This window comes from Aythya ferina, assembly GCF_964211825.1.
Source record: "Aythya ferina genome assembly, chromosome: 11".
Classification (NCBI taxonomy): Eukaryota; Metazoa; Chordata; class Aves; order Anseriformes; family Anatidae; genus Aythya; species Aythya ferina.
The window spans coordinates 7,259,747-7,282,996 of NC_140307.1; the positions used below are offsets into that span (position 1 = coordinate 7,259,747).

Genomic DNA, 23,250 nt, shown 5'->3' on the forward strand with positions numbered 1-23,250 from the left:
AGATTTAGTGCCAAATTCATTTATACTAGATTAACAAATGGGATCTGCTTTAATCAGGGTTGTGATGGGTTATAGTTGGAAGGCATGTGAGCCACGCGTGCGAGAGACTGCTCATATTTCTCTGGAGGGCCTGAGAGGGATATTAGATTGAACCCTTTTGGCTCTACCCCTTTTGTACTTCTGCAGATGACTGTGAAAGTGATGGAGAGGAAGAGGTAGAGAAAGACCTGGATAAAGGCGACGTGGAGAGTAAGGAGGAAGTAGGTATATAAACAACAATTTCCTTTATTATCCGTATACTGCAAAATAAAATGTTTCATTGTCTATTTTGATATCCGGACAGACCATATAAGCAGAGAATGTAGATATGTACATAGTCTCATAAGTACACTATGAATAATAGAAGAAGAATACTTGAAGGAAGAGAAAGGACTGCCTTTCACTGAAGAGCCCCCAAATATTTATTGTATTAATTGCCAGGCTTGTGACTCCAGGTACAGGTTTGGTGACTTCTCTGTTCCTGAGACTGCCCAGTGACAGTTAGTATCACATGCACAGTCAGGCATAAATGAGTGATCTTTGATTTCAATAAGTGTACATCATCCTCAGCAGAGGATAAATGAATTATCACCCAGGAAAGACTAACCTTCTTTTTCTTCCCATATCAGAGCATATTTGTTGTATTCACCTATCCTAAGAAAAATGTTAAATGTTTTAAGTCACACCTGGGGCATTTGAACTTAGATTCCTTCTTTATTTGCTGCTGCACAAAAAAAAAAAATAAAATAAAATGAAATACTCAATACTTACTTTGCCCTTTGCGCTCTTTGACATGGCCTAACTGGCAAAAACAACAAAAAACCACCATCAGCTGAGGATGAGCACAAAGTTTTTGTTCTGAAGATACATACAGGCTCATACACAAATGTGAATTAACGAATGCTGCTAGTAAGTCTTGTCCACAGAAAGTGTTTGGGGAAGGAAAACAAAAGAAATGAAGTTGCAAATGAAATGAAGTCTAATTAAATGTGATTGAGACTTCTGTGGAAGAGTTTTATCATTAGTTGCTCTCTTTTTCTCTTCAAGCATTAAACTGATATGTCACCCACTGAGAAAAGTAAAACAGAAACAAAATAAAACAAAGCAATACTATTACTTCACACCATAGTGTCCTAACTTTCCTCTCTGTTATTATCTATATATTAGAGGTTGTCAAGATGCTCACTAGGAATAAGGTTCATTGTGAATTTATCTCCTTCTTTAATTAGTTATTCATTCAGAAACAGAGCCTATATGCCTCTCTTCTGTTTCATTATTCACAAGGATTTACTGAGTAGAAGTGAGCAGTTTTGTTTGTTTTTGCCTAAGTTTACTCTGACTGAGTTTTAAGTACTATTTGTTGGGTGTGCTAGTCATACATCTCCCATGACAAATCTTTCTAAAGGGAAAACAAGAAGGGAATGAATAATGAACTTTCAGATCACCTTTTTGTATGAGATATAATTTGCACAGTGTTTCCTGGTACTAAGATAGCTTACAAACATGTTTGTGGCTAGCCACGCATACTGGGTAATACCAAACAAGCAAACTTGGCTCTACATTTCCAGCAGTGACTGTTCATACAATTCTACAAAAATCAAAATTATCACCTCAAAAACAGATCTACATCAAGTTTGAAGTTTTTTTCTGTATTATGTTGTTGATGATAAATCCTTCTGAACTGACCTCAGATACTCTGACCTGAGATGCTCAGAGGCTCTCACTGCCCTTTCAACTATGCCCAAAAAACAGTTCAAACTGCTCTGAAATACAGCTGTGGCTCGGGGTTTGAAACACCGTAGATGTTTTTGCATTCAGGAAAAAAATAAAAAAAAAATGAACATGGTAACAGCTTCAGAAAACAGTTTATTTATCAGGAGTGAATAAATTCTTTGCTAGCATTTGGTGGTGCACACTTACTAATGCATGCTGAATTATTAAAATAATGCTGTATTGTAATGACCATTCGATAATGTCATGTCTCCATCCTTCATTCTTGCCTCATCTTTCCCTGGTTACTTATGCAAAAATGGAATGCTTGGCACAGCTTCTTTTTGGTTCTGGAATCTGATATGGAGGTGGTTGCACATCAATTTGATCCTCTACGGTTGCTTTTGAATGTGAAAGTTTCAGATACAATTCTTATCCGTGCTTTACTGATAACTACCTAAAAGTGTTTTTTCATATATAAAAATAAAAATTAAAAAAAAAAAAAACAAAACACAAACAAAACAGAGTATAGAAAATGGATTGGACAAGAATTTTAAAGATTGTTATTAATAGAATTGAGATAGGAACATAAAATATGAGCAATTGGTTCCTGCAAACTCGGTGATGCTGAGGTGGGCCCTTCTGTTTGATCAGTAGGTGCTCAGAGACACCATTTGTTTATCTAAATAAAAGGTAGAAGTATCAAGCTTTCTAATTTCACTGGTAGCCTGGGAGGCCATTTCATTCCTTTGATATATTTGGGGAATTTTCTTGGTGAATATATATATATATTTAAATTATCGTTTCTCTAAAATATTACCATTTATCTCTGGAATAATATACTTGGTTTTCACAACATAAAAAGAATGGTTGATATGCTTGAAAAGAATTAGTCAGTTGGTGTCTCTTATTTTGGAACCTCAAGCTGAGCTGCTTATAAATAGGTTCAAATTTAAGTGAGTGGGTCTTACATACTTTTTAAAAACTTTTTTTTTTTTTTTTTTTTTTTTTTTTTTTTTTTAACAGTACTTCTAGGTAAGTAATTGAATATTAAAACATCAAATTCCTCTTTTTCACCATCTAGCCTCTCCTCTTGTCCCACTATTTTCCATTCCATAAACTGACTTCAACAACCTTCATGAGTAGGCCGGAATGGTTGTAACACATATACCATTAGAAACAGAGAATGCAGAATAATACTTTTACAGTTGTTTTGTGGGACATGTTCAATATATGTACTTTTTAAATTCTGTGTTTATAGGATTATGACTTGGAGACAGATGTTAACAAATTGAGGTCAAGGCCAGTACTTGACCGGCCAGAGGAAGAGCTTGGACAATACGAAGCGATGTGCCTAGAACTTTTCCATAATTTTCAGGTACAATTATAACATGACTTCCTTTACTTCTGAATATTCAAGAGGTTAAGAAATACTTGAAAGGGAGTAATAACAAGAGAGAACCAGAAGACTATTGCAAAAGGAAACCTGGGTGTCTCATGGGACTGGAGAAAAAAAATAAAATAAAAAAAAATAAGACTTTTTGTTGCAGCTTATTGGCGTGAATCAAGACTGATAGAAAGGGAGTGATGTTGTTTAGTGCACATTTGGCTGGATATGGATTAACTAAGTGCTACTGAATCAATTGCCACATGAGAAATCTGTCAGATAATAATTTGTATCTTTGCTGGCAATTTCAACAGCAATATCAAGATCAGAATGAGATGTGGAAAATAAACGCTGTCAACTAGCGGTTTGAAGGAAGTGATGGAGAAGATTGCATTGCCACTGAATGAAATGCACAGTTCAAATCATTGCTCTATTGCAGTTTGGGACAAGAAATGAAGAAGGGTGTTGCACTTGTTAAAAGTCTCAGAGAATTTAGGAGAGTTCAAAGCTGGGATTCAAATATGAAGCTGGGAAGGGCCATTGTCTTAATATATCACCTGTACACATGATGCTGTCACATTTATTATGACCATAAGTAACTAAATAGGTTTAAATTATACTCTTGTGTAAAGGCAGGGGTGGAGTTTTGCATGACAGATCAACCTCCTTTAGCCTGCTGTAACAAAGGCAGCCTTTTGTGAATTATCTTCCCTAATTTGTTAGAATAATTGGTTTTGGTTGGAGATGACTCACTAGATGACTCAGTCTGATCCTCTTTATATTCTGAGGACTACTGCTGATACAGCTTTGTGGATAGTGAAATTCTGGCAGGTGGTCCATTGGCTGAGTTTATTTTGGATGTCTTATTGGATAAGTACAGTTCTGGGAGATTTGTAAATATTTTCTTTCTTCCTTGAAGCGATTCCTCTAGAAAGAGGAACAATCTGTCTTTAGTTTCTTTTAATTTCTTCTGCTTTTTAAATTTAAAGGAGCTTCAATCAGAGTCTGAAGAAGACAAGAGCTTGGAAGACAGGACTGAGAATCTTCCCTCCACTCCTTCTCATTTCATTCCAAGTGACAATTCTGTGAAACATCCAAACTACAGATGGAGGAACCAAAGTGCCACAGAGGCAGGACCAGATCCAGGAGAGAAGAATTTCAAAGTTCCACTGCAGAGCTGGACAAACAAAGAGAAATGCAGACGGGATATGATTGATGAAGAGAGAGACATAGAAGCAATCCAAAATACAGACTCCCGTGAAGAGGAAAATCCAGCCAAGAGTCATGTGTTTACTCTCCGCCCTCTCCCAAAAGAGGCTGCTTGGTACAAAAAAACATTTAACCCTGAAAGTGAGGCTTCAACTGATTCTAGTCATGGAGAGAAGCTCGAGACCTCAGACATGGTGACAAACCTGCTGGAGGAGCACCAAGAGAACATCCCATTCCATAACCCTCACTTCTATGTAGCCAGGGCAAAATGTATCAAGTCCATACCAGCATACAAAGACTTGGCATTCCCTGATTTCTGGGGTCACCAGCCACCGCCTTGTGGCAAACCCATGTTGGAGCGACAGTATGGGGTTCAAAGGTGATTGTGCTTTAATATAATTAGGTTTTGACTGTCATATTTCTGAATTTCTTAGGAAGTTATAGAACAAATTTTGGACCATTTGCCACAAAGAGATAGGCCACAGAGCAGGATGCTTTCATTTAGATTTTATTCTTGAAGAAAGGAAATTTGTTCTCCACAAATGAGAACAAGTTTACTTTAGAAAGACAGAAGACTGTGTCCTTTCAGGATACTTTTTTTAAAAAATATATTTATTTTTTACTTTCAGTCTTCTAATCCAGCGGCTTTTAGTGCTTGCAACAAAAGGTTCCCTCTCATTCTTTGAGGAAAAATCCTTTCAGTCACCTTAAACCTGTGTGTCTATGTCAAGTTGTTCTTGGGGAGCTTCCTGTCTACCCTTTTGCTGCTGTGTCCCTCCACGCTGAGTCTCTTGCTCTCTGCTTGCTTCATGGGGTGCTCCAGAAGCTGCTTCTCCTCTTCTTGCACATATACCTGTTTGTGGTGAGTGTGTAAGTAATGACTCTTCTGGAAAGTCCTCTGTAAGCCAGAGAGAGCAGCAGCTTGAACAAGGCAAGTAGGTTGCTTTCCTTCCCTGCTGCGCAGTATTCTAGGAAAAGACAACATATATGGCATGCAACATGCAGCAAGAATGAAAACAAGGCTTCACTCTGGCACATTGCTAGAGGTTTCTGTTGTTCTCATGTCATTTCAAGTTACAATGGAGGGGAAAGCCGTGTTTTAAAGCTGTGCTGAGAAAGAAAATTCTTCCTATAACAACTTTTTTTTTTTTTTTTTTTTTTTTTTTCTGTTCCATGTGTGGTTGCATGCAATGACTTTACATTTCTTTTTAGCAGCATAGAGATTTATTACCAAACAACAGAGACTGACCATACAGGGCTCTTAGCTAAACTTCAAAGTTGATCAACAGTAACCAAATGGAATTTGTGAAGACTACTAATTTCTGACCTCTAGAGAGAGAATTCTTTCTGCTGAAAATATAAAATCTAAAAGTCTTATTTAGAGGCAATTCATTCTACCATCTCCTTGCACTGTTGCTCTAAAAACTTTGTTTTTATGCTTATAATAACACGTATAACCATACAGCTAAAATGGAAATCATCGTATCATGCTTCAGGGCATAACATGATTGCTGCAAAGGTCAGAAAGTACTTCTGGCGTTTCACGTCTAAATTTCTTTTGGAATCAGAGAACCTCAGTTTAATAAAGAGTAGAAATTAGCCTCATTTGGAGTCAAGATTCATGGTGATACAGCCTGCTAGGTCTATAGCTTACAGAAGGTATTTTCTCTTGGGGCAAGGCTAGCCAGTTGGAAGATTGAGATTGACTGGGAAGAACTGGGGATAAATCAGACTTGACAGAATACTGCAGAGAATAAAAATTGTACAGAATCAGTCATTTAATCCAAAAGGAAACTTGTGATAATGGGAATGGAGTAGGAGCTTTCTCCTGGTTAAATAAATACAGATGATGTTCACCTGGAATTAGCAAATGGAAATCCTCTTTCTTACCAGTCCTTCAGAAGAATTTCCTAAGCCTCTTCATATTTCTTCTAGAAGATTACCATATACTGAGACTTCTCACTATGTCCTTATAATTCTTTTTATTTTATTTTTATTTTTTTTGTAGGGACAAAGTACTGGATGACGTTCGCCGCTTAATCCAGCCGTGTGATGTGATAGGCAGAACTGTTTATGATCTAGATGAGCCCAGGTGGGTAACATAAAAGCTCAGTACATGGTTTACTTGGTTTACCTCAGATAAAGGTATACAAGAAATGACCTAGGAGGTAAAATCCAACAGGAAATATCTACTGGAGGAGTAGGTTCCTGATACATGGTCCTGTGGAAACAATTTATTTTGGAAGGCCAGTGAATTGGTCCAAGAGAGCCTCAAAACTTTTTTGACAAACTAAGAAAATCAAAAAAACAAAGGGACTCCATGGTGCCCTTGGATATGTCTTCATTGCCTGTGCTGAGTTAGAGAAGACACACAGGTTAACGCTTGGAATTGTAGCTATGAATCCAGACAGTCTACCCCCACCCTGAAGTGACACCTAGGCTGAACTGACTTTCTGCTGAGTGCATTTGAGCATCTGTACTGCTAGTGTCACAGGCTGTAAATGTACCCTGAAAGGTGGGACACATTTAAAGGCTTCTGAAAACATACATCAGAGTTGTGTTCAACCCTGAGTAACAGAATTGTGAAGTTGTTCAAGATGATTATAAGGGTTTCTAAACTTTAGGAGAAGGAAACTGTATAGATGTGGGAAGAGTAAATGGAAAGCTTGCATAGAGCTGCCTTGTGTAATTAATGAACTAATGGGAAGCTAATGAACTAATAAGTCAGCTATGAAAGTAACTGAAATAAAGAAAGTAAATAAGAACTGGGACAAAAGTGAGCATTGGGAAAGGAAAATGATATGAGATTTAGTATTACAAAGCAAGATTAGAGGATGCTGCATTGAATGGAAAGATTATGGATTTGGTCATCTCTTGCTACTTCGAAGGGTCTTGCTTATTAACAAAAATTTACAAATTCTTGTACTAGCATACAACGGGTGCTGGTGAGGGCTTGTCTTTGAAGCAACCTGCTATAGTTATTCTTGCTTTGATTTACTGCAGTCACTCAAGCCCAGGTGCTCCAGGCTGTCTGACATTCTTCTCCAAGTTTGAATCGGGAAACCTTCGCAAAGCCATCCAAGTGCGTGAGTAAGTACTCCTTCAGTGGCTGTGTCCCAGCCAGCCTTTGTGCTGTGTCCACAGAATGAAATGCTGTAGTTTTGCTGGGTTCTGAAAAGATCAGCTAGGGAAGTAAGTTTTATGATGCAGAGGTTATGACGCCTGCCAACACTTAGATGTTCTGAAAGAAAAAGAAGTAAGAAAGTAGAGCCCAGGAAGTTTTTGTGTGACTGAAATATGATGAATATTTCATGATGAGTTTGGGTGCTGGTGGTTCGATGGAGCTCTTTGACACTTACAATTTATTAGTGAGTTTGTTTATACGGCCTGCTCTCCTTGACAGGTTCAGTGGCGGATTGGGGTGTTCATGGACACTGTTTCTTTGTCTTCCTTAACAGGTTTGAATATGACTTAATTATGAATGCAGATGTGAACAGCAACCAGCATCACCAGTGGTTCTACTTTGAAGTCCGTGACATGAAATTAGCAGTTCCCTATCGCTTCAACATTATCAACTGTGAGAAGTTCAATAGCCAGTTTAATTATGGTATGAGTCTTTGGGGAATTGGGATACTCTTCTGTTCACATTAATATCTTTTTCATGGTGTAAAGGCTTCAAAATTTCCATGTCTATAAGTAAAAGGGAGACTTTAAGTTTCATTTTACTTGCCCTGAAATCCACTGAAAGAGTTATTTTACATTTGACAAAGAACATTTCTGTATCCTCAAGAGGACCGAGGAGTAAATTGAGTATTGAGAGACGATTTGTAGAAAAAATATTCATTGTTCTGTGATTAGTGACCAGAACTGAGAAAGAATGGCACTGGCGTTGGGATAGGAGAGAGAGAAGGTCTGCTGAGATTGAACGAGCAGAATAGGACTGGAGAGCTCTTTTAAGATTTAAATAAATGAGGGTAATGCTCAAATATCCATGATTACTTGGGTTTATCCAGAAAGACTTCTCTGTCTTCAAACATCATGAAACCTTTGCTGATTTAAAAAATAAATAATAAATAAAAAATAATCAATAACTAGCTGTCTTTAAGCTTCTTTCATAGTCCATAGTTAAGGAGAAAGTTTGCATTGCTTAGAAATAGGCAGGGCAAATCCCAGCTTTCAATGCCTGTTTTAGCAGAGAAATTATTTCATCTGTATGAAGATTGTGGGTTGAATTCTGAGCTGGCATAGGCTGTTTTTAAAATTTGTTTCCATGGAGCTGTGTTAATTTACACCAGCTCAAGACCTGACTCAGAATGTTCAATAAGTCTTTAATATCAGACTGTGCATTCCTCTGAAGCTCTGTGGATACATCTTTCAGCATTACAAGGGGAACTCTCTCAGGATCAATGTACCTAAAACAAATAGCACTGGGAGCTGGAATGACTTGTCACTTGTATTTGTGAAACTGTCTGGATGAATGGCATAATGAATTATAAGGCATTTACTCTTTAGCCCTAAGGGCTGGAGTTCAAGTATTCACATAGATCCCAAATGAAAACAATTTTTTTGTTGTCATCTTATTCTGCTTCCCTAAATTACCACCATTAAAAGTGCCGTGTCTGGTAGCAGCCTGAATATGAAGTACTTTGGGGTCTTTCCTATTGCAAAACCCACTGCCACCTTCAATACAGCTACTGGTGGCTCCATAGCTAAAGATTCTGGCTTGTATCAGTGGAAGGTTGCTTGTTAATCTGCTATTTTGGCTGTTGTCAGCATTTATCACCTCATTTTGTATATCTGAAATTGGACATGACTTGCACATTGAAGCGTATAATGAAAAATACATATTTGGAAGAAAAATATGGAAATACCATCCAATGTAATGAAGTTACGCCTTGGCTTGGTTTTGTATAGCTTGTTAAGGCATTTCTTCTGTGGTTTGATTCTGTTGCTTTGAGAAGGTACTCAGGCTCTAGCTTATCTGGCATGGCTGAACAAGGCTTACTGCCTTATCCAGCACATGCACAATATTTACACAGACTGTGGGTACAAGATATTGCTTTACTGTTAGATTTCCTTGATGCTTGCCTGTGCTAATGCCCATACCGTAAGACTAGGAGCTTCCAGTCATGATTTTGTAATGGGTGTCAATACCTTACAGCTCCTGGTCACTAGTCTATTTTCCTCCCTTCCCTTTTGATCTCAGTTAGATGGCACTATCTGATTCTCACACCAGCAAAAAAAGGATATTTCATGAAACAGTTGTGATGATGAGCAAAGCAAGTCAGGAAATATGGCATCCAACTCCTTCCTTCCTTAATTTTCCACCAACAAATTCTACCTTGGAAATATTGATATTGTTCTCAGAAGCCTGATTTGTATTTTAAAACTGAATGTTTCCATGAAGAAAAGCTGGCTGTCTGTTTGGACTGAATCAAGATGGTAGACCACTATCAATCATTGCTCTGAGGCAGTTCAGTGTGTATGTGCCTTTGTGCTCAGAGAAGGGCAGGAGCTGGAATTTGGAATGCTTAGGGCATTGTAGATCTTGAGCCTCGTATTCCTTGTCTAACGAACTGGGCTTCTGGGCAGGTTTGTGTCTCCCACAGCTCACTGTGGCCCATGTCCTGGAACCAAATGCAGGATTGCTTATGTACGTGGCTCTGGTTCAGGAAACAGCAATTGAGAGGTTGCTCCCAGCTGCATGCTAGCTAGTGCTACCCCACAGCCAAAGGTGAGCTGGAAAGGCTTTGTTGCCAGTACACTTGCCAGCTCTTAAAGCTCTGGGGAGATTAACAGAGAAACCTAAATAAAGAAAGGAAACTAAATGGATGCTTATGGAAATACATCATCAGGATGAATGACTTTCATGTACCACCTCCTCATGGCACAAGAACACTCAAGAGAAGGGTTGTGCACCATGTTGTTGATGTGCATAAATATCTGACAGGAGTTATCTGTAAGGGTGTGTTTTGCCCTCTCTAAATTGTGTTTTCCTAGAGGAGTCATCAGTGCCACTGCTGGGCGTAGCTGTGGCTGTGGTGGGGCCTGCGGCAGAACCAAGAGGAACTGATCTGGGGCGGCCTGGTCTCTCTCGCGCTTTCCACACCTTGCTGGGGACACCTAGTGCAGAGAGTTTCACTGGTGTACTGAACCAGTAACAGGGCAGGAAGGTGTGTGAAAGAATTTGATAGAAAAACAGCTTGCAAATGGGTTGGCATCATGGAGCTGGGAATAAATGTGTGCAAAGTTCGGACAGAGCCTCATACCCTGGGGCCCTGAAGTGGTAATGTTTTGGAGGTCAGGAAGAAGTCATCTTCCGATATAATATGGTACAAAGACAGATGCTATCATTATCAGCATTTATAACGTAACCAGTATTATTTAGGTCTAATGGAAAGTTTAAAATCATACTCTAGGACAGTTAGTTTTGCTTGCTGCTTTCTGAAGGTGTGTTACTAGGTGCACCACAGGCCTCTAATGTTGTGGCAGGCTTAAGGATTCAATAATGGTGCAGCCAAGCATGAAATACTGGACTAGCCAAACCACTGATCTGTTTGATATGTTGATTCTTATTCTTTTCTTTTCTCCCTTCTTCTGTTTGCTTGTAAACAGAGCAGCTTGAAGCTCTCCTCTGCAAAGGCCAGCGGGATAATTTATTTTCTAATGAACTCCATTCAGCTCACTTCTGGCAGTGTTTTTTGTACTGACATGGCTGCATCAGAACCAAGCATGGGGTTTAGGGAAATGTATTTACTTTGCATAAGCTATTTGCAGAGAGCATAGACAAAATAATGATCCTTCTTGTTTTCCCTTTTCCTCTCCATCCTTGCCTTTTCCAGCCAGGGAGGTCATGTCATTTGAAACTATCTTGTTTTATGCAGGAATGCAGCTCGTTATGTATTCGGTGAAGGAAGCTCTCCTGGGCAGGCCTCGCTGGCTTCGAGCAGGGTATGATATCAGCTACTACAAGTAAGTGCATTTTTGATGAATAATTTGTAGCTTCCCTTCTCCTCAGTTCCCCTCCTGTTAACCATATTGATATTGTTAACCTTTGACCACTAGTGCCACGTTTCAAATGTCTCTAAATTAATGTTAGTTCTATGTGTTATGTGCCTCCAACTTCAGGAAACAGCTAAAAGTGAGATCTCTAAATTAGATGCCTGAAGAGAAACAAGGCACATGCAGAATTCTCTTCTCTAGAAGGAAGACACCTTTTCTTGATAGCACAAACAATAGCGATTAGCCTTACCCACTGCCATATGGGAACTTTTATCTTTGTCTCAGGGGTCAGAAAACAGGGGTGTAAAGCAGTTCTGACAAGCTTAGGGCTGATGCTTACATAAACTGCCTGAGTCTCAGGCTGTTTCTGCAATTTTCCAGAGTCTCTGAAAAATGCTAAATTAGTCTCATCTTCAACTTATATTTGACCTGGAGCTTGATTCATGTGAGATTCTCTCACCTAAGTATTTCATTTCCACATGGCAAACTGATCCCATATACATACATCCTGGTTATTACAGTCAAAGAAGAGAAGTGCAGGACTTAGTTTCAGTAGGTTGAATGAACACTTTTTATTTTTCTCAAAGCTTCTAAAATGTCATCCACAACGCTTACTAATTATTTTGCCAGTGAAGATTGAATGGGCTTTCAGGACTAGGATAAATGGTATGTTTTGTGTTAGTCTCGACAGAGTTGAAGGTTAGGGGACAAAATAGAACAAGCATGAAAATTATAGGGGTGAGTAAGGTGTTTGGTTGGGTACCTGTGTGTGTCTCGGGATGATGTAGCCTGGGGCAAGGCAAGCAGGAAGAAGAGCCCTCTGCGGGAAAGAAGTGGTCATAAATTGGGATTGAACTGGTAGAGCGTTATGGGTCAAATTCACATACCTTGTAATAAAATGCTGCAGCATTTGGGGTTAATTAACTAGTTTATCCTGGCTTTGACTATCATGATCTGAAAGCTGGGACTGAGAGTGCCTGAGTGACAAGCCTTCCTGTGGTTTTTTTTTTTTTTTTTTTTTTTTTTTTTTTTTTTTAATTCCCCTATTGTTTTTTTTTATTAGTGATGCCTGTTCACCAATTTGCATCACAAAAATGCCTCACTGTCTCAGCAGTCTGTGGGTGGTGTATTAGGCAACATATAAACAAAAGAAAAGCCTGATCCTCGCCCCAGATACCTTGTGGTTAAAATATAGGGCTTGGGCTACCAAGTAACTACAGACTGAGAAAAGCATGAAAACTGAAGGACATTAACACAATTAATAACAATAACTGTCTGTGGCAAGATAAGTAGTGCTCTTAGGACAGAACTGAATTCTTTCCATGCTGTAAACTATATGAATTTCTTCATGAGCTCATGTGATAAAGCTGATTTTAGAAACAGAAGTGAGATAATGGGCTTTCTCCTTATAAGAAGTTGTATTTTTGTTGTAGCTAAAATTTTTGCTGTAAATGTTAGAGATGGCTATGTTCACAAATGGATTTGATGAGACAATAATCCCCTACAATGACAGAGGGCTGGCTTCCAGAGGTAGCAGAGCCTCAAATTTGTGTTGCTAAAGAGGGAGGAGAGGGGGAAAAAAATCTTGGTTGTAATCTCTTTTCTTTTGAGGGACAAGATGTGTGTCTAAGGATGAGATTATCCTCTTTCAACCTGGCATGTTGTTCACAACAATGAGTTGCAATTTCATTTTATTCCAAATACTCCGTACTAACTTTATTCACCTGACCTTTTTGACCTCTGGAGGTGTTCTCTCAAGAGCTAGCGTACTGTGGTGCAGCGACTTCCCTTTGCATGCCTGTAACCTCTGACTTTGAGCATTGGCTTTTGGATGCATGACAGAATGGGCAACATCAGCAGTTGCAGGTTGGGCAAACTTTACATGCTGATTACCATAGCAATGGTTTCTCATATCATTAACAAGATGGCTATTGTGTAGTGATTAAACCAGCAGCTGACTTCCAAGATTAAGCCATGATTGTACAATTAAGCAAGTAATCAGATTCTTGTTCACAATATGAGAGAGAATGGAGTCTTATTGATTTGGTGTTTTCTAACTCTATACTGGATTATATGTCAACATGTTCATTTAGGGAAACTGCTCATTGTCCCATCTACACTTTATTCCAGGTTTTCACATAGTCTTGTATGCACAAGCGTACATATCTTTACACATGCACTCTCACTTCTGAAATTCTAATAATTTTGTTTTAGTGATTAACAAAGAGGTTCCCACTCAAGAGAAATTGTACTATGGCAGGGAATATAAAGGAGGTATGTATATGTTTGCTCAAATTATGGTTTCCAGTTGGGATTGCTGTAGTGATACCACTCTGCTTGTGTTTTTGTGAAAGCAGCTCACTTCAGTTCTATTTACTCTAGTCACGTGTATCCTGGGGGAGAGCCTGGCAGATTTTGAAGGAACCTCATCTAATTACTTTTACCAGGGGTTATTCATGATTTTGGAATGCCCTTAACTACTTTTGCTGCACAGCTGTGATTGAGAGCAACCTCTGAGCTGAAGGACAGTGGGAGGAAAGGCACATTCTCGGGATGTCTGGGTGATGCACGTTGGCTGATCTCTTCTGGCATTCATCTTCACTGAAGATGGGATAGTTCACTCATAAAGATGAATGTTGTGGCACAGCTCTGTCACTGCGTACCTTTCTCATATGTCTCATGAGAGAGTTTTTATGTTACAGAGAATATTAGCAGTGCTCTTGTCAAAAGGAAGCTGAGTGACACTTCTGCTCTCCTTTATTGCCTCTCCATGAAGTGACAGGATACACCCATGATAAACAGAGTTGCAGTTACTATAAGATCATCTAATTCACTTGCTGTCTTGGCAGCTTTTATGCACTGAATAATATTCCTTTCCAGCAAATTATTTAAGGAACAATGGCAACATGCTGAATTGGAGACAATGTGCTTGTGCCTTTTGGTTTCATGGCTCATTCTAGGCATATTATCTAACCTCCAGCTTTTCCAGACAATAGTCAGTTCACAGATAGTAATGAGGTACATGGAGTGTTTTGTTCGCACATCACCACAAAAAACTTTGCTATTTGGTGATCACAGTGGTGTCAGAACGAGGTCTTTTTTTTCTCTTCAGCATCTTTGTGATCACATAAGAAATCATAATTAGCAGATCACATCTCTGTTCTAATGATACCTACAAGAGTGCTGAGACACTGGTAGTGCCTGACAATCACAGTGTGAGTGTAGGCCTTAATAGCAAGATCGTTATGGGGAATATTCTGCTTTGAATGGGATTCTGCCTACAATTTAGAAAATAAAGATGACTTAACATGAATTAGCTCTTGAAAGGGAAGTTGTGCTTCTCTAGTTTCCAATGTGTCAGGCCCCAGATAACAGCTGAATTTATGTATGACCCATAAATACTTAAAATACTATTATTTTATGGTGTAAACAAAGGCGTTATTGAAGCATACTGCAGGTAGCACACTTAGATGTAAGAAGATCAGGTTGTGTTGTAAAATGAGGACACCAGATTCCAGACGGTACATGGATTTTGGACAAAGGGAATGCATCAGTGGTAAAGTGATGAACAGTTATTTTCAAATTAGTCTCTTTCAGGTGGTTTGGAAATCTGGGCTATAGATATTTTCTTCTACATTGATACCATGCTGTTTTCCATTGCTTACCAGTGCTTTTTACTATTCTAAATATTGCAGATAGAAAGTAAAGGGACAAGATGAGCAAGACATGTTGTTCTTGTATCGCTTGGTGCTTTTGAATTCCTGAGTTACAATCCAGCTCCTTTACTGACCTGCCAAGTAGCTTCACCTGTATGTGTCTCAGTTTCCCCGTCTATAAAAGGTGGATAATTAGAGTCACTTATCTGCTACCCAGAGAATTGAAACAGATAAATGAGAGGCAAATTTTAATTAGATAATGCTTGCAGAGGTCTTTTAAACTCAAAAAATTACTGTATGGAGTAAATGATAAGTATTATTATTAATTAACTTTCCATCACAGCTGTATTAGAAATATACTACCTGTACATTATTTCTTAAGGAGAGCAGTAAGCAAAATGATTTAACGATTATGATGTGACTGAAAGGCACAGGAGGTACAGCTTGCATGCTGATTTAAAGAAAAAAAAAAAGGGAAAAAGAAAAACTCTTTGGTTTCTTATTTCCTTTCTAATAACAAGTATATTAGCTTCTGGAAAGTGTGTGAGACTTTGGGAACATTTTTGGAAAGAGACAACAAATAAGATAGTGAGGACCTAATGTTACTGTGGTCTATACTTTGTTTCCTTCTCTCAGGACCAAACAGAAGAAAAGTGAAAATACATTTACACTTTCCAGTCAGAAAATAAGATCCTGCTGAATGGTGTTTCAGTTCATTGGGAAAATTGTATCATCTGTCAGTGATGCTCAAGAGTCGTGGTCAGGATTAGGTCCTCATCCTGCAGGGTGCTCTAGAAATGCACCGGGAAAGGCAATCTCAGCTCCCCTAAAAGTAGACAAGGATAGGTCAGGACATGTTGGGTGGAGGATAGCACTGATGCTCACCTACTGAGATAAATCTCATGCCAGTGTTACAATGCTAGGTGGGCTGCAACACCAGCAAAGCCCGAAATAATAGCCTCTTCCTGGCTTGCTAATTTGTGTTTCCTGCTGCTATGGTAGTGTTGAAAAAGGGGCGTTGAAGAAAAAGTAGCGGTCTGGTGGAGTAACAAGGAGGCAATAGAGCCATCTTGGGGTGTCAGCAGTGGAAGGAGAGAGGGAGGCAAGAAATAAAAATGCTGTTTTTAAAGTTTCCTTTAAAAAGATTCAGAGCTACTGCATTTTATGATGGATTGTGAGGAGACCAGATTATATGCAGGATGAACACATGATCATTTATATTGCTTACACACAGGTATTTTTTCTTCTTAATGTATGAGTGAAGAATGCTGAAGCCTTACAAAACCACTTGTAACCTTCCTGTTACTACCAAGCAGTTTGCTGTAGATTGAAGTAGGTGTCAAGAAGTGATTAAAAAATCTAGAAATATCTGTTCTGAGTGGGTAGCTTTCTGAAACCACAGAGGTGCACAAAACAGAAATGCTAAGCATCGAGGTTTGAGAGCTACGCATCCATACACTCAGGATCATGAGATCTGAGATTTGTCAGGAGTAAGCAGCATGGACTGCCGGGTTAGTATCAAGGTCAGAGGTGTGTGGTGGTGCAAAGCTTCTGGTTTAAGTGTCCATTTTATACAGGGAGAAGCCTTTACTGGACCATTAGGGACAGGCAGGAATACTTTTCCAAATGTGCATGGAAGATATGTAGGCAGTATCTTTCTGCAAAGTCCTGCTTCTCCTAACATCTCTGACTACAAATATAAATTTAGATGGAAGAACTCAGAAGATCTCAGCACTTTATGAAACTATTTCATAAGTAATGTTACCTAATTTTCCAAGTGACACTGAATATAATAGACTCCAGGGAGATGAGTCCTTTCCCATTGTACAAGAAATGGTTCTTAATTATCCTTTACTGACAAAACTAACAAGAACTAAATCAAATGGTATTGTCCTGACCTTAACAACAAACCTCCACCACCAAAAAAAACACCAAACACTTTCACATCCTGGATCCACTGAAATATAATAGCTAGGTAGATGTTTCTATATATATTGGATTCATTGCATTTTTTATCTGACTCTTTGTCCAATATTAAGGTGGTTTATTTGCAAGATAAATATTGGGGTGAAGGGTTCAAATCATGTGGGTTAGGAGGATAAAATCATAGGCTTTTCAGTTTGCCACTGTGACTCAGTGTTCCTGTACTGTCTGTCTATTGATCCACTCAATGTCATTCACCCGCACAAGTTCCTAATGTTAAATTCAGGTGAAAAAACAGCAGCATTGTATTGTGTCTTCCTTATGAAGAAGAGATGATTATTTTGGAGAATTTTACAAGAATAATTATCTTTTTCTCTCCACCCCTTTGAATGAGAATGAACAGCAGCAAAATAAACTAGTATTGTAAATTCCAGGAGCTGAAATTGCATCTTTTGGTTGCCGCCTCTATTTTGCATTTTAATGCAACGTTGATGATAACATTTGTCAAAGAAACCTCACAGTCCTTCAGAATCAGAAGGTTCCACAACCACATAATTGGTGCAATGTGGGAAAAATATTGTTTGAAATGTACTTATGGATGCAATTTGCTGTGAAGCTTCTCCCTAAAGTGCATGAATTGTCTCTTCATCTCTGCTGAAAGAAAACTTTATCAGAATAAATCTCCTGCAAGAGCAGATTGGGAACGGATTGAGAAGCTCCCTTTAAAATTTTGTAGTTTTAATGAAGGGAGTGTCAAGTGACTGAGTATAGAGATAGGTCTTGGTGGCCCTGACCAGGTGCACCTGTGGTCTCCACTGCCCAAACCCTTTGCCCATGGGCCCAGGAGCTCTATCTGAGCTCTGTGCTGGCTGTTCAGTCCCTGCCTGAGCTATGTTGTAGAAAGGCTCTAACTCAGTTGCTGCTACATCTATGCTTTGGTAAGAACCATAGTGATCTGGACCCTGACCCACAGACTGATCTTCTGCCTTGACATCAGACCTGCCTCATCACCCCAAACTCTTCTGATGATCTGGACTAGCGGCTGAACCTGTCTGCCATCTCTGGGCATATCCTGCCCAGATACCATGAGGGAACCCTGGCTCGTGATGCCCTTGCATTTCTGGCTTTGATGCAAAGCTTAGCTCACTTTCTCTTGGGGAGAAACTGGCCTTCTTGTTCCCTGACAGGGAAGGACTAAAGCATTTGAAAAGAAGAGATCCAAAAGAGGATTTTTTGTTAGTTCTTAATTTGCAAGTCTGTGTGAGCTCACTTCTCTGTGTGCAGTCTCCATACAAATCCAATCTCCTGCTCTTCCTAGTCAAGACAGAGGCTTTGATGACATTTTAAAGACTTTTATGCGTATGCTGTGTTTTTTTCCTGGCATGTCCCTTGTTGTCTTGTGGTTGAACTGAATGACTGGTTTCACATTTTACTAGGATATTTGTATTTTCTAAATCTCCAGACTTTCACAGAATATTTTCTTGTGGCATTGTTTGGGGATGTGAATAGGTACATACAGCTCAGAGCAAGATAACCTGGATGTTGAAAGCAATACAGCAATGTTAGCTGAATGCATTAATTTAAATGTCTGGACTGCACTGTATGAACTAGCATTAGTTAGCTTCTTATTTTCACCTTCACAAAATGAGACAAACTGTTAGGTTTCCATGAGAGAGCTCCCATCCAGGAGCAGCATGACTAGCTGGGGCTGGCTGTGCCAGTACTGCTACACGCTGTTTTGTCACTTATCTGCCTGCTGGCCTTTGTGGACTGAGTGAATCCCAGAAGAGCCTTGAATTTGTATATGCACAGTGGTACTTAAAATCAGGATGCTTCTTGTATTTCTATGTCTAATAGGACCACGGTTTCTCTAGCCTTCCTCATTTTCATAGAGCCTGCTGGTGCATTGCTATGTTACAGGATGTTGTTTAGCACCGTTATATTTTGTACCTGTTCATTGCTGGCATTGGAGTTGCTGTATTTACATGTGGCCTTTCTAGACTTCATCCAATGATGGGATGAGTTTAGAGCCCATCTTCAATATGAGGTGAAAACTCATTCAGGGTGGAGAGTTTTCTGAATACTTAGTTCTTTCACATCTACTCGAAATGTGCATCTGGGAGTGATAACTGTCCACTTTCTCCTCTTTCTCTTTCTCCAGAAACCACTACCGCTGCAGCACAGCTGCAGGAGGAGGCATGAGAGGAAAATATTACTACACACTCACCTTCAGCATTAAGTTCCCTCACAAAGATGATGTCTGCTACCTGGCCTACCATTACCCCTACACCTACTCCACAATGATGGTAATGCTGATATGTCTGTCTAGATAAGCTAATAGGCCTGACAGATTGGAGCTGCTTGGACATGAGAAGTCTTTGTGATAGCATAGAGGTCTGTTCTCACAAGCAGCTTTTTAACTATCATGATGCTCTCAATGCCTTACATGCAGCTGTAGCCTCTGTCAGCTCTGGAGCCCAGAATGTTGTAGGAGAAAATAATTTCTGTATGGGATAAGTTGGAGTGCAAACATAATAGTCATAAAATGTCCTAAAATACAAGACAAAGATATCTCTATTTGCTTGGACTTGCAGTATCCTCCTGAGAGAAGCATAGATCTATAGCTAATGGCAAGTAAGAAGTGAAGGATGCCCACTCCCGCTTCTGCCAGAAGATAGCAGCTCAGCTTTCAGAGCTACACCTGCAAGTAGAGCAATAGCACAATGCTGGGCCTTCTTCAAATATTCTTTGTCAGCTATTTCATCTGTGCCAGCTGGAGTGTCAGGAGGCATTTGTGACATCCCAAACCAGTGCTGTCAATTTGAAAACTAAAAGAATATGAATCCAAGGCATAAATTGTATTAATTAGTTTTACTGGGCTTATTTCCTGTGGAAGAATTTGTTTTCTCCAGCCTTTTCTGGCTGGGAGTGGATGGTAGAAGAATATTCTGGGAAATGCATCAAATGCATTTTCTCAGATTGATCTGGGAGAGCCCAAGGCCTAAAAGGAAGGTAGAATAAAAGAGGGAAAATGAACGGTTTTGGAGGTTGCTTTGTGACTTTCTTGCTGTTAAAGTTGAGAAAGATATTGCAGAAAATGAAGACATAAGATTCCTGGAGATCAGTTCCACCCGTGGCAAAAAATAAAAAATAAATTGTTTTTAGTTCTGGACATCTAGTGACAGTGTGGGTTGGTGAAATATGGGCTTATTCTAATTTTTACAATGATACCAGTTTGCCATTATCAGATATGAAAGCATACACAGGCTTTCAAAGGAGACTGTCCTCTCTCACTTAGTAGCCATGCAGCTTTGTATGCTGCCAGCATAGCTTGGATTAGATTAATTCCCTCTCAAAAAACAGTCTCTTGTCAACTGCTTTACATCCCATTATGGATGTTCAAAGAAACTGCTTTCAATAGCTGGGAGAAGGCCAATCAGGCCTTCACAGTCCAAGCTATGCCTGCCAGCTCACTTCTCATCAGGCTTACGGGCACCAGCTATTCCTCTGAATCAATGAGGAGGAGAACATGCCCTAGTTGTGGGTTTTGACCTATAGCCTTAAAGACACATATATACTGCAGTCTGCAGGGTTTTACAACTACAATTGTAGTACTGAAGAATTGGGTAGACTTATTCACCACCATACTTTATTATGGAGATGCAGTGCCTCATCACTATTTTACTGTTATTGATTTCTACCTTCTGCTGGCACAAAAGCAGGGGAGACTTGGAGAATTTGTATGCTCTGGGAATCCCTGAATATCTCACCTACTCTGGAATGAATTGAATAGAGATGAAAAAGATGTTATTCCTAGACTTGCAGGACCAAGTCTTGAAGTATTTCACTGCCTCTTCAAATAAAATGCTTATTGAAGTTCAAGGAAATTTTTGCCCCAGGAAAAGTTTAAATGAACTCAAGCTCAGTAAGGACCATAAAATTTTGTAAATGGGAATTATAAGTGGAAAAGATTGATAGATTGTTCTGTCCAGCTCTTTATCCAAAGCAAAATTGTTGCCTCTAATATTTCTAAATGGTTTATTTGCTTGGACTAATTTAAAATGTCTTGAGTGATGCAATTTGCACATTTCCATGTTACTTTAATTTCCACAGTGAATAAGCTAAATCAGGTTTGTGCACCAGTGGATCTTATTTTAAATCATTTGTCCACTGGTGAATATGTTGGTTTTACATATCAGTAATAAATTAAAAGTGATTAGGTACCCAAGGGCCCAATTAAATACATAATGCTTTGGGGAAGAAGATAAACTTGGATATGAAGTTAGTAATTTGGAAATGTTTTTAAATATCATATATATTTAATTGTTACAGGCATGTTTACAGGAAATACATATTGCGGAATCCTATTTGAACTGGATGCACTCTGCAGTTCATTACTTTTTGTCCATTAGTAATTATATTTATTTTATGAACTGTAATTTATCAATTTTTTCATCATAGTGTTAATTGTTTAGATATTTAGCTGAAAACTCTATGACAGCTATACCCAATTAAGTTTCACTGGGTACCAGAAGCATAAGTAAAAGATGAATATTGAGTTCTCTGTATCTATGTGAGATCTTTAAATGGGTCTAATAATTGAATTTACTTTATAGAGCAGTACGTTAATTATTTTATGACACAGATGACTCTAAATTTCAGTTCTGTGTTTTCTTTCAAAAACGCTGGGAAAAGCAGTCTGCAAGATGGTAAAGTTCAAGGTTTTGGGAATAGAAATAATTTGTTTCTTAAACATTGGCTGAAATTTACCCCTGACTTCTAAACACAAAAAATTACCATGTAAAGGCTGTTCTGTGAACTGACGCATTTTAGTTAAGATTATTTCAGGATGAGCGTGCATACTGCAATGTACCTCTTTCTTCCAGTCTAGAGGCAACTGCTGCTCCACAACAGTTAGCGACACTGTAATGAGATTACTTACCGTATTATTGCCACTTGCAATTGCAACGTAAACAGGGAGAGAGAGCCACTGAGAACTGCACATCATCTGGTGTGTGGGTGGTGAGCGGCTATGTGTCTAATGAGGCGATTAAAACTAGTTCCAAAAAGATTTAAAAGATTTTTTTTTTTTTTTTTTTTTTTTTTTTTTTTTTTTTTAGGCTGCCAATTCATTTTCTCAAATTTCTCAGGAAGGTTTTTTTTTGTAAGAATTATTTAGAAGTGACAACCATAAACTTTGGGGGGTGGGGGATGGACAACTTTTTAAGTAACTTTTTGGAAAGATGCTCTTACTCACTTTCCCCAATAGTGGCTGTACAAAACTGTTTTGATGTAAACTTTTGACTGCCTCTGGTCTGGACTTGTTCCTGAGTCTCACTGACATATGCTTGACAGCTAACCAGTCAGTTCTATAAATACTGAAAGAAAGACAATATTTCTCAAGTTACATGATCCCTAAGAAAATATAAGCAGTATGCAGTTCTTTTATGGACTTCATGTACACATAGAAACCCATTTTTGCTAATAAAGAAAAAACCTAGGAACAGTTCAGGTAAAATGATACATGAGTAATAGACCTGTGCAGCTTCAGTGAACTGGGCTGTGTTCTGAATGGCTTATGCTTACTGAAGGTATGTAAAAGGAGATAGTGTTAACTGGCATAAGAGCGGAGCTGGTAAATTAGCAAGAGATGAAATTAGTACCAATAATCACATAGAGACAGTGGAATAAAATCAGTTTTTATAAACCATGAACTCATAAATCTGTTTTCTTGCTTCTTTCTTAGGCTCATCTTGACATTCTGGAACAAAATAGGAACCCCAAGAAGGTTTACTGGAGGAAGCAGACGCTCTGCCAGACGCTAGGAGGAAATCCATGCCCATTGCTCACAATCACTGCCATGCTAGAGTCTAAAAAAAGCGATGACTTGGAACAGTTCCGTAAGTAGCCAAATGAAGCATTTAAAAAGAAGCTGGTGACGTGTGGTCATGTAAGGAGTGGCAGTGACAACCTGTTTTGTGGATATGTTGATTTTCTTGCTTTTCTCATTTTGAAAAAAAGAAATATAAATATAAAGAATAGCAAATTACAACACTTCTTTTAAATGACAAATTTATATGGAGGAGGGAGAGTACCTAACATCATTCTTCACTTCAATTTTTCTTTAATAATCTGAAACAGAAAGTTCAGTATCAAATATCTCCAATGTCAAGAAACTTCTCGAGTAACCAATTCAAAAAGAAATTTGAAATTTTTTTGTTGTTGTTGTTGCCATTCCAAATTGAAAAGATTTATTTATTTTAAAGTTTCAAACTTGCCAAAGAAAAAATACAAGATCATTCTTTCCCAGATGTATGTAGTAAT

General features: G+C 38.7%; 1 protein-coding gene across 4 annotated transcripts in view; it reads left to right on the forward strand.

Moving 5' to 3' along the window:
- Positions 1 to 23,250, forward strand: part of AGBL1 (AGBL carboxypeptidase 1) — a 287,320-nt gene that overhangs the window by 59,791 nt on the left and 204,279 nt on the right. For all 4 annotated transcript variants that reach the window (XM_084532780.1, XM_084532777.1, XM_084532779.1 and 1 more), the window contains 9 exons: positions 187 to 260; positions 3,011 to 3,127; positions 4,126 to 4,724; positions 6,354 to 6,437; positions 7,349 to 7,435; positions 7,804 to 7,952; positions 11,230 to 11,317; positions 19,088 to 19,232; positions 22,673 to 22,826. In XM_084532780.1, coding sequence (XP_084388906.1) covers positions 187 to 260; positions 3,011 to 3,127; positions 4,126 to 4,724; positions 6,354 to 6,437; positions 7,349 to 7,435; positions 7,804 to 7,952; positions 11,230 to 11,317; positions 19,088 to 19,232; positions 22,673 to 22,826 — 1,497 coding nt within the window. The remainder of the gene's footprint in view (positions 1 to 186; positions 261 to 3,010; positions 3,128 to 4,125; positions 4,725 to 6,353; positions 6,438 to 7,348; positions 7,436 to 7,803; positions 7,953 to 11,229; positions 11,318 to 19,087; positions 19,233 to 22,672; positions 22,827 to 23,250) is intronic.